The sequence below is a fragment of the Cricetulus griseus genome (assembly GCF_003668045.3).
Source record: "Cricetulus griseus strain 17A/GY chromosome 1 unlocalized genomic scaffold, alternate assembly CriGri-PICRH-1.0 chr1_1, whole genome shotgun sequence".
Taxonomy (NCBI): domain Eukaryota; kingdom Metazoa; phylum Chordata; class Mammalia; order Rodentia; family Cricetidae; genus Cricetulus; species Cricetulus griseus.
The window spans coordinates 102,130,261-102,142,656 of NW_023276807.1; the positions used below are offsets into that span (position 1 = coordinate 102,130,261).

Here is a 12,396-nt window from a genome sequence, read left to right on the forward strand (position 1 = left end):
GGCACCTGTGCGAGGTGCCCACTGCGGGAGCACAGAGAACTTTTGTGCCAGAAGGGCACCACCCCTTAACAGGCCCCTCCCTGCTCACTCAACAGCCTTTACCTGTGGGCAGGCGCCTGCCCCGCACCGCAGTCTCTCTTGCAGCTTTCCTGACTCCTCTTTCAACGGGGCACACCAGGAGCTGCTTCCCGACAGTGCGGTGCAGAGGTGCAGCGCAGCGCGCAGCCCCTCTGTCCCGGGTCCCCTCCCTTGGGGCTGATCATTAACTCAAAGACATTATAAGGAGTGAGTGGCCCCGGTGAGCCAGTGAGCCAGAGGGATTCGTCGCCACCGCCATGGACAGTAGCACCTTGAGCCCCGCGGTCACCGCCACAGATTCACCCATCCCGTCCCATGAACGCATTCGCAATGCGGCTGACATCTCAGTCATTGTCATCTACTTCGTGGTGGTGATGGCTGTCGGGCTGTGGGTATGTGCGGGTTCTGGGACACGGACTGCAAAGGCCAGGGCTAATATGTGGTATGAGCGGGTGCACAGAGATGCCATGGTTTCGCTGAACCACAAAGGGGCAAGATGGGCTTACAGGCCTATAGAGGGGAGTGGGGATGTCCTGGGAATGCTGGAGAGGAGTTCAGAGCACAGGGAGCCTGTGTGTAGAAAGGTGGAATGTGCCAAAGGGAGCCTGTCAGGAAGGCCCGGGGAAGATCCTGAGCTGAGGGAGAAACTGGAGGATCACAGAGACTAGGAAAGAATGTTAGGGAGAGGAAAGGCACAGCTTGGAGCTTCAGGAAGGGGACCAGTGCAGGTGGCTACGGTCCTACCTCCAAATTATTCAGTTTCTATTGAATAATTCTATTGAATAATAAAGAAATAATTTAGAGCCAGAAGGTTGTGGCCTCTGCAGATCTCAGGTGCCTGAGGCGGCCTATAGCTAACCAACGCCCCCTCCTGGGGAAGGGTTAGCCTTGAATGGTGGGATTCAAGAGGACATCTGGGGTTAGCGATGAGGAAGGGAGCCGGTGAGCAGAGAGTGGCCTGGTCCTGGGGAGAGGAAGTACATGTGTCTCCCCTTGGGACTCTGGGGACATACCAAACCAGAGAAACTTGTTTTACACAGTCTGGAACTCGGAAAGTTCTTTTATGTTGCTGGCATACCTTACAGCTAGACAAAGTGTGTGAGCATTTCAGCCACCTCTAAAGGTTGAATTGAGGTGGAAGCCGCTGTGGCAGCAGGTGTTGTGTTGGGCTCTTGAGTTAGGAAAGGATGGTGGGCATTAGCCTTTTCATTGACATAGCTGTTCAGGGGGAAAAGGAAGGAAGCATGGGCTTTTTTTTTTTTTTTTTTTTAAATAAAGGAATTGTAGAAACCACATATAACAGACTCAAGTGTCACACATGTGGTGTCAGTGTGGCCAACTCTTCATCAATATACCTAGCTTCCTTGACAGTGACAAGTATCTAGACTACTCACCTCTAGCATTTGCTCTCTTGCAGCTGAACTAAATGATGTAGGACGAACTTCCCACAGCCTCAGTTTACCCAAGTATAACATAGGCATGCTCTTATGACCCCCTCCCCCAATATTGTGCTGTGAATCCGAATGGTCTTTATGATTCTAGGAAGTTTTTTCTTATGCTGTCATTAACCTTACAGGGTATGTGGTCCATGCCCTGGATAAGTTTTGTATTTTCAAGTAAAATGGGCACAAATATTAAGCTGGGTAATACACCTTCACACAAAAGGCCACAGGACAGGGAGGACAGGAATGACAATTATAATTTTACAAAAGAGAAACTTGAAGTGATAGGTGGTTGTGAATTGCCTGAGATTTTGCAATCCCTGGGACTGTTCCGGGAACGTAGGTGTCTTAATTCTTGCCTTGATACCAGGCCCTCAAGCATGGTGCTTGCTTTCTGCCTTACCCTCCAATTCAGATTGGTAGGTGTTGGAGCCAAGGTGTGATTCCATCATTTGCTAGTCACACGATGGCACCTTTCCCGGCATGCACTGAACATCTTGGTGCTCTTAACCTGACTTATTTTAGTCCCCCACCCCAGTCCAGCAAGTGTTTACATTTTTATGGTGTTTGCACTTTTGAAATATCTGTGAATCAGTCCTGTTAATGCTACTTAATGAGCCTGTTAGTATCTGTCTGTTTAATCTTCTCCCATTAGCCAGTGCCTCTGGACCTTGTTCATTTAACACTCCTCTTTCCCCTGAAGTGTTTAAGGTGGTTTGCTTTAGGGATGGGCATTCTGGCTTCTGAATGAATTCTTTCTGGACTGCACAGAGACTCACCCAAGCCCATTGTGCTCCTTGGCTTAGGAAGTCACTGGCAGCTAATATTCCTTCATCCCCATGCCCAGCCATGCCAATATTACTTATTTGGGTTCTAAATTCTTTCAACTTTACTTCTTCATTGATTATCTTTTGATCCTTGTTCTATTAGTTGTTTGGTATTTATTTCCCTTTTCTTTACTATTTTTTGATGCTTCTTCAGGGGTTTTTATATCCATTTATATCACTGACCTTATTCTTGTTGAGTTGCTACCAACCCAAACCAGAGTTTTTAAAAACTATTGCCAAATCTTGACTCACAGTCCACTTTTGTATGGCTCATAAATTATTAATTTTTACACTTTTAGAGGGTTGTCAACATATTAGGATAAGGCAAAACAAAATAAGGCAGAGAACCCATAAAATCGGAAGTACTCACTATCAGACCTATTTTCTTCTCTTTTTAAAATTTTATTATTATTATTATTATTAATTTATTATTTTATGGATATAGGTGTGTTGCTTGCATGTATGTCTATATACCACATGTATATAGTGTCTTAAAAATCCAGAAGAGGGCGCCAAGTTATAGACAGTTGTGAGCTGCATGTGGGTGCTGGGAATTGAACCTGAGTCCTCTGGAAGAAGTCGGTGTTCTTAACCTCTGAGCGATTTCCCAAGCTCACAAACCTATTTTATTTTGGACTAATCAAATGATTGCTTGTCATTAAAACCCTTGTTTTTGAACCAATAAGATCGTTGCTACCTGAGTTGGAATGGCCTTTGAGTTAATAACATCATTGAATGCTTGATAGGAATGGCCTCAGGGAGCCCAACCTTTCCATTTTATTAATGAGGGTAAGAATGGGTAGCCAGAAGTCATCCAGACAAATTGACACCGGAGTGGGGACAATTAGAACTCAGACATTATGACACAAAACCAATGCTATTCTTCCTTTCTGCTCCTCAAGATACTGCCCTTCCGGTAGAGCCCTCTTTGTCACTTCTCCATCACTGAAGAGACAGTGTTCAAATGCACTCAATTCCTTCTTTCCTAACATATTTGCACAAGGATGGGCCTAAAGTTTACTGACTTCAGTCCTCTACATTCCATACCCAATGCATCTTTTCATCGCATTATTTGACAAAATAGTTTTCACAAGTTACCAACAGGTTTACCTTGAATATTCCAGCAGAAACGCTCCCCTGGAGGTCTAGTTTCAATCTCTGAACAGTCCTGGAAGAGAAGAAATCCTTCCTGGTATCGAGTTCAAACCACATGTCCTCAATTTCTTACATTTTATCTGGTTGTGACCTATGTAGGTTGCTCTGAACTTGATGGCCTCATTTTGCATATCAGGAAACAGCATGCCACACCTGGGTCTTCCACTCTGAGGACCCAACACCCTAGTTTCCTTCCTTCCTTCCTTCCTTCCTTCCTTCCTTCCTTCCTTCCTTTTTTGAAGGGGGTATAAGGTCTCTCTACATAACTCTGGCTGTCTTGGAACTCACTTTGTAGATCAGGCTGGCCTCAAACTCTCAGAGATTCACTGCCTCTGTTGCTATGCACAACCTACTTTAAGGCTTAATGGGTCAGATAACACCCAGCTCATGATGAGAAGCTCAGGCTGAATGGTGATTTGGTGGACCACTGTCAAATGTTCAGTTTCTATTAAGGCCCAATAGCCGGCCAAGAGATGTCTCTCAAAGGGACAATAGTTGTCTGCAGATTACCACAGAGCCTTTCTTCAAAATCCCAAGGGGCTCCTCTGTGATTCACCTATAAGGGCCTTCCAAAGGCTACAAACAGCATCTCTATCTGTCACTGACATTTTAAGTGCCAGTGGGGCTGCTGGATCATGTGGTCCAAGTGGCAGGGCAGCCTGCCCAGTAGCCTGGACCTGCTGGAGAGCCTTCTCCTTCTTCCAGGCCCCACCCAAAGCTAGCAGTTTTCAAAGCTACAGTCACTTGGTATGTGGGCTGGAGTAACACACCCAAGGGATGAATGTGCTGTTTCCAGAATCTAAATAGGTCCACTACCCATTGTGCTTCTTTCTTGGTGGTGGGTGGGGCCAGGTACAATAACTTAATCTTTCACCTTAGAAAAGGATTATCTACACATGCCCCATACCACTGGACTCCTGGAAATTTCATTGAGATAGAGGCTTCTTGAATTTTGGTTGGATATTCTTCATTCTCTGATGTACATATATGCCTTTGCAGCAAGTCCAAAGTGGTTGCCTGCTACTTTTACGCAGGTCTACATTGAAAAAGAGTAAGCAGGGCAAACAGAAATACAAAATGTATAGTTTAAAGAGTAAAAGAGCAGGGGGCTGGAGAGATGGCTCAGAGGTTAAGAGCCCTGGCTGTTCTTCCAGAGGTCCTGAGTTCAATTCCCAGCAACCATATGGTGGCTCACAACCATCTGTAATGAGATCTGGTGCCCACTTCTGGCCTGCAGGCATATATGCAGGTAGAACACTGTGTACATAATAAATAAATTGAGAGAGAGAGAGAGAGAGAGAGAGAGAGAGAGAGAGAGAGAGAGAGAGAGAACCAGGAATTTAATGTTGGAGCCAAGGCTTGTTCTGAACGAGATAAGTAGAGGCTAATAAAATAGTGATAAAATAAAATACAATAAGATAAAGCAAAACAAAGGACAGAACAACCAAACAAGAAAAAGAGCCAAAGAAAGAGCACAACAAACACATAAACATGAAAACACACAGGAATCCCGTTAAAAACACAAAACTGGAAGACACAATATATAAGCAAAGGACCTATGAGGTAGAAAGAAAAATGCCCTGACTTAACATTTTGAGACACCATCTTCAATTTCCCTTTTCAATGTCTTAAAATTTTTTATCATACAAGTCTTTCGCTTGCTTGGTTAGAGTTACTCCAAGATATTTTATATTATTTGAGGCTATTGTGATATGTGTTATATCATTGATTTCTTTCTCAGTCCTTTTGTCATTTGTATATAGGAAGGATACTGATTTTGTCATTTGTATATAGGAAGGATAACATCAGTGTGTTGATTTTATATTCTGCTACTTTTTTCTGAAAGTGTTTATCAGATGTAGGAGTTTCCAGGTGGAATGTTTAGGGTCACTTATATATACTATCATATCATTTGCAATTAAAGATACTTTGACTTCTACCTTTCCAATTTGTATCCCCTTGATCTCCTTTAGTTTCTCTAGCTAAGATTTCAAGAACTATATTGAATAGATATGGAGAGAGTGGACAACCTTGTCTTATTCCTGATTTTAGTGAAATTGATTTGAGTTTCTCTTCATTTGAGTTGATGTTGGCTATGGCCTTGCTGTGTGCTTTTATCATGTAAGAACTATTTCCCTTGTATCTTTAATCTCTTTAGGACTTTTATCGTGAAGAGTTGTTGGATTTTTTTTTCAAAGACCTTTTCTGCATCTAATGTAATGATCATGTGGTTTTTGTCTTTCAGTCTCTTTATATGGTGGATTACATTTGTAGATTTTCATATGTTGAACCATCCCTGCGTCTCTGAGATGAACCCTATTTGAACATGGTGGATGATTTTTTTTATGTATTCTTGGATTTAGTTTACAAGTATTTTATTGAGAATCTTTGCATCTATGTTCATGAGGGAATTAGTTTGTAATTATCTTTCTTTGGTCGGTCATTATATGGTTTGGGTATCAGAGTAACTGTGACCTCATAAAATGAATTGGGTGATGTTTCCTTTGTTCCTATTTCATAGAATTATTTGAGGAGTACTGACATCAACTCTTCTTTGAAAGTCTGGTAAATTTATGCACCAACAACACCATCTGTCCCTGGACTTTTCTTTCTTTATTATTAATTATTTAATTTGGTGGGAGACTTTTAATTTTGACTTCCATTTCATTAGAGGTTATATATGTTTAAATTTTTTATTTGATCTTGATTTAACATTGGTAGATGGTATATATCAAGAAAATTATCCATTTCTTTTAGATTTTTCCAATTTGTTGGAGTACATGCTTTTAAAGTATGCCCTTATAATTCTCTGGATTTCCTTGATGTCTATTGTTACATTGCCCTTTTTGCCTCTAATTTCGTTAATTTGGGTTTTCTTTCTCCACCTTTAGTTAATTTGGTTTAGAATTTGCTAACTATATTGGTTTTCTTAAAGAATCAACTCTTGATTTTATTGATTCTTCATATTTTTCTGTTTTACTGATTTCAATCATGATGATTATTTTTGCCTTCTACTTCTTTTGGGTGTGGTCTATTCTGTTGTGGAGTTTTCAGGTGTGCTGTTAAGTTACTAATATAAGAACTCTTCAATTTTTTTAAATGTAGGCCCTTAGTGCTATGACCTTGCTTCTTAGAACTGTTTCATTGATTCCCATAAGTTTGGGCATGTTGTGTTTTCATTTTCATTCAATTCTAGAAAGTCTTTAATTAATTTAATTTTTTTCATTCACTAGTGAGATCTTCAGTTTCCACGAGTTTGTAAGATTTCTGTTGTTGTTGATATCCAGCTTTAATCTGTGATGGTCAGATAAGATGTAGGGAGTTATTTTAATTTTCTTGTATCTTTTGTGTCTTCCTTTGTGTCCAAGTATGTGGTCAATTTTGGAGAAAGTTCCCTGGAGCTGTTGAGAAGAAGGTATGTTCTTTTATGTTTTGGTGAAATTTGTAAATATCTTCTAGGTCCCTTTGGTTTATGATGTCAGTTAGATCCAGAATTTCTCTGTTTAGTTTTTGTCTGGATGACCTATCTGTTGGTAAGAATGGGGTATTGACATCTCCCACCATCAGTGTGGGAGGGACAATATGTGATTTAAGCTGTAGTAGTATTTCTTTTATGAACTTGGGTACCCTTGTGTTTGGGGGACCAGCTGTTAAGAATTGCAATTTTCCTTTGATGAGTATGTAGTGTTATTCCCTGTCTCTTCTGTTTAGCTGTGGTTTGAAGTCTGCTTTGTCAGATATTAAAATGGTTACATTAGCTTGTTTCTAGGTCCATTTGCTTGAAATATGTTTTTCCATCATTTTACTATGAGATGATGTCTATCCTTGATGTTAAGGTGTATTTATTTGATACAGCAGAAGGATAGATCCTGTTTTTGCATCCATTTTGTTATTCTGTGTCCTTTAGTGGAGAATTGAGACCATCGATGTTGAGAGATATCCATGAGCAGTGTTTGTTGGTTCCCGTTATTTTGTTGTTGTGGGATTTTTCCTTGTGTTTTCTTGTGTGTGGTTAGCCTCTTCAGGTTGAATTTTTCTTTCTAGCTCTTTCTGTAGTGCTGGATTTGTAGATAGATATGCTTAAATATGGCTTTACCATGGAACATGGAACATCTTTCTTTCTCCATCTATTGTGATTTAGTGTTTTGCTAGCTATAATAGTCGGCTAGCATTTATGTTCTCTTCAAGTTTGCTTAACACCATCCAGGCCTTTCTGGCTTTTAGAGTCTCCATCAAGAAGTCAAATGTAATTCTAATAGGTCTGCCTTTATATGCTATGTGGTCTTTTCCATTGCAGCTTTTTTTTTTTTTTTTTTTTTCCGAGACAGGGTTTCTCTGTGTAGCTTTGGAGCCTATCCTGGCACTTGCTCTGGAGACCAGGCTGGCCTCGAACTCACAGAGATCCGCTTGTCTCTGCCTCCTGAGTGCTGGGATTAAAGGTGTGCACCACCAACACCCGGCTTCCATTGCAGCTTTTAATATTCTTTCTTTGTTTTGTATGCTTAGTGTTTTGATTATTAAGAGCCAAGGGGAATTTATTTTTCTGGCCTAGTCTATTTGGTGTTCTGTATTATTCTTGTACCTTGACAGGCATCTCCTTCTTTAGGTTAGGGAAACTGTCTTCTATGATTTTGTTGAAAATATTTTCTGGGCTTTGACCTGGGCCTTTTTTCCTTCTTCTATTCCTATTGTTTATAGATTTGGTCTTTTCCTAGTGTCCCAGATTTCCTGGATGCTTTGAACCTGGATTTTTAAGGCTTTAACATTTTCTTTAACCCAGGTGTCCATTTCTTCTATCTTGTCTTCAATGCCTGAGATTCTCTCTCCCATCTTTTGTGGTCTGTTGGTGAGGCTTGCCTCTGTGTTTCCTATTTGAGTTCCTATATTTTTCATTTTCAGTTTTCCCTTAGTTTGGATCTTCTTTATTATTTCTATTTCCACTTGTGAGTCTTGAACTATTTTCTTCCACTTTTCACTCCACTTTTTGTGTTTTCATTAATGGATTTATTCATTTTTTCTTCAAGTGCCTCTCACATATCCCTAACAGCTATTTTGAGATCCTTGTCTTGTGCTTCAGTTACATTGACTTCTCAGGCCTCCTGTGGTAGCATTGCTGGGCTGCAGTGGAGACAGGTTAGCCTGGTTGCTATTATTGTGTTTTTACATCCGTGTGTTGGCATTGGGTTTGGCATGATTGTAATTCTAGGTGATGATGTCTGGTCTCATTGTTGGGTTGGTGTTCCTTTCTTTGGTTTCTAACTTCAGAATTATCTCCACAGTGATCTTTCCCAGTTAATTTCTAGAGCCTAAATCTTTAGTATTTGTTTCTGTTTCAGTGTCAGCTAACTTTTCTGCTCCTTGGGTCTGTTTGCCACCTTGCTATTCCCAGAAAGACCACCACCAAGTCTTCAGAGTATGACTGGTGGAAGAAAGGAAACTGGCAGGAGTCAAGAAAGACTTGAGTGCTCTCGCTGGTACTCCTGACACACAGAGGTGCTTAACACATCTTTGCCGATTGACTGAATGCATAACACCTTCCTTCCCAAAAGACTCCAGCTACCCCTCCACCCCCACCCCCATGCAGTCTGCACACCTAGAAGGGTGTACCTGTTGCAGACATGTTTGTACAGGAATGACATCAGAGGTTAATTCCTTTGGACCACTGATAAGAGCAAAGCCACTATCAGTCATTAGTGAGTGTCTGGACAAAGGAGGCAGGGGTTGAGAAAGAGAGAGAGGAGGAAGAGACCTAGAAGCCAAGCCAATGGCACTAAGCCAAAGGCTGTGCCAGGAATGACTGCAGGTTCAGAGGTGGCAATTCCAGAGGAGCTGTGAGAGAGGCTGCTCATCCTGTATTGGGGATATAGGTCATTTGCCAACTCCCAAATCTTCAGTGGCTCCCCGGGTCTGTGAATAAAGCCTGTGATCTTTGGCCTGGCTTTCAAGAGTCTTAATTCTGTCTCACTTTCATCCTGTCCACACTCATGTGCCTCAGCCAGGCTCAACAGCTAGCATCATTTGCCACCCCTTTCTCCACAAACTGGGTACCACGCCACCTCAACTTTGATCTGCTGTTTCTGAAGTCTGAAATCTCCCCCTCTCTTCCATGTCCCCCCGCCCAGATTAACAAAACCCCACCTTTCCTTCAAGACTCAGGAAACACACCTCTATGTAAAGTATTTCTTGCCATCAGAAGGCCTTTCCTCATGCCGTCTGAACTTAGTCACAATATATTGTAAATTAATGACCTTAGCGAGCTCCTATGTATATTCATAGAGAAAAGAGCTGAATTGAGCTGGGATATCTTTTCTTTTAAGTAAGACTAAGTGTTAACACTTTGGATTCTTACATTTTAATTTTTTTCTTAACAGCTTTATTGAGATAATTTATATACTCTTTAGTACTTTTTTTTTTTTTTTTTTTTTTTTTTTTTTTTCCGAGACAGGATTTCTCTGTAGCTTTGGAGCCTATCCTGGCACTCGCTCTGGAGACCAGGCTGGTCTCAAACTCACAGAGATCCGTCTGCCTCTGCTTCCTGAGTGCTGGGATTAAAGGTGTGCGCCACCAACGCCCAGCCTCCCTTTAGTACTTTTTAAAGATATGATACTTCATTACATCTTGGTATGCATGTAAGAAACAAAAAATATCCCATTCCCCTTGTTTAACTTGCAAACAAAACAAGCGAACAGGTCCAGGGGGTGACTTGCTCAGAAGCCGTGTGGTAAGATAGCTGCAGAGCTAGTTCTAGGGCCTCAGTTTCCCTGTCTGTCAAATATAAATGAGTATTTATGAGTGTCTTCATGTGAGCATGCTGAGGCTGGGGTGGGAGGGGCAGATAAGGAATGAAAAGTGCTTCACAAAGTGGAATGGATACAAGAAAGTGCTCATTAGCGGGGTATGGTCTTTCATCGTCGAAGTCACTCTTCTAGTTTCCTGTTAAATTTTGATTCTCTCTCCCTCAGGCTATGTTTTCCACTAATCGTGGGACTGTTGGAGGCTTCTTCCTGGCAGGCCGAAGTATGACGTGGTGGCCGGTAAGTTTTCTCTGAAAAAAACTTTTCTTTTTTTTATTATTTACTTTTTGAGATTATAATGCAATCACATCATTTCCTCCTCCCCCTTTCTGCCTCTAAACACTTCCTCTTTGCTCTTTTTCAAATTTATGGCCTCTCTTTTCATTAATTGTTGTTACAAGCATATATGTATATACATATATATGTTCCTAAATATAGTCTGCTCCGTCTGTATAATGTCACTTGCTTGTATGTTTTCAAGGCTGAGTATTCGGCATTGGATAGCCAACTGGTGTGTCCTATCCTGGGGAAAATGATTTCTCTTGCTCTCTGCATCCCTTAGTTGTCTGTAGTTATTTGTGTAGGATTAAGGCCTTGTGGTCATTGTTATGGTTCATAGGTGTGGCTGGGTAGGACTGTTGTTTGCTTTCCTCCTTTGGAAGCTTTCATGAATCCTTCTGGAGCCATGAGAGCTAGTCCCCAGGGAGGGGCATCCAGGTCAGTTTCAGCTCAGGGGTCTTGGGGCACTGTGTCTGAAGTACAACTTCCCTTCTACCTCTGGGGGCAACCAAGGGCAATAGGAATAGTCTATAATGTTCTGGGAGTCTCTTAGACAACCTTGCCCAACATCTCAAAAGAGGGCTTCTCACCCTCTTGACTGGTGCTGGGGTCATGGTCAGGTGGCCTTTGGCTCTCAGAGGGAACATTTTTCTTTATATATTCTGGGTAATAATCCTCTGTCAGATGGATGATTGACAAAGGTTCTATGCCACTCTGTGGACTTCCTCCTGACTGGGTTGATTATCCTTTAGCTGGGCAGAAGCTGTTTAATTTTATGAAATCCTACATTTTTTAAAAAGTCCTGACTCTGACACTCCTAGAAAGGAAATATCATCAAGCCTCATTTATAAGAAAAGAAACCGAAGCTATGGTGTTTCTAAAATTACTTTGGTCTGTGCAGGGTTTGGTTCTGTTGGGGATAATATGGATTGGGTTGGGTTTTGAACTTTTTTTTACCATTATGAAATTATATCTCTTTATATAAAAAGTCTTAGGGCTGATTTACTTGGGATTAGATCTCAGTTTCTTCCCCCCCCCCTTTTTTTTTGAGACAAGGTTACTGTGTAGCCCTGGCTGTCTTGGAACTCTCCCTATAGACCAGGTTAGCCTCAAATTCACAGAGGTCCACCTGCCTCTGCCTCTGCCTCCCAAGTGCTGGTAGTGCCACAACACCTGACAGATCTCGGTTTCTGATCTCTGGATCTTGAAGAAACTGAGGGTGGAGGCCAGGGATGCACTCCTTTAGGAGATTTGTGTGTTAAGGCAGGTCTAGAGCAGCTTGGCTTTGGGCCCAGGGTTGGCTGATGGGAGAGATTAGCCATGCCCCCAGCAGGGAGGGGTCCATGTTTTTGTGAGGTTTCCTTATGCACCCCACAGGACTGGATTGTTCTGACAGAGAAGTATGGCATTGTTCTTTTGTGCAGAATCGTTACCTTCCTTGGTGACACTGACATTTGACTCTTCTTTCTCCAACCACGGTTTCCATCTAAGGTTTCCTAAGACTATAAAATGGTTCCAGGTGGCTGGACCTTATGAAAATGAGAAATGGCTCAGCAGTTAAGAGCGCTTTCCTTTCTCGAGGAGGACTTGAATTCAGTTCTCATCACTCACAAGGTGGCTCACAAATGCCTATGACTTCAGTTCCAGGGTATCTGATGCCCAGGTATGCATGGGGTACACTTACATGAATAAAAAAATTTAAAAAATGTTTTTTTTCTGTGTATCTGAATCACCTCTGACAGCACTATACAGCACCCCATACTGTGCCTGGCCAGCAGTTCATGAATGGGACTGTGAAGACATGGAAGGAAGGCCAAGAGT

General features: G+C 41.8%; 1 protein-coding gene across 2 annotated transcripts in view; it reads left to right on the plus strand.

Moving 5' to 3' along the window:
- The first annotated feature begins 335 nt into the window (after positions 1-335).
- The window catches only part of Slc5a1 (solute carrier family 5 member 1), a 64,392-nt gene continuing 52,331 nt past the window's right edge, over positions 336-12,396 (plus strand). For both annotated transcript variants that reach the window (XM_027387226.2, XM_035452728.1), the window contains exons 1-2: positions 336-470; positions 10,465-10,536. In XM_027387226.2, coding sequence (XP_027243027.1) covers positions 336-470; positions 10,465-10,536 — 207 coding nt within the window. The remainder of the gene's footprint in view (positions 471-10,464; positions 10,537-12,396) is intronic.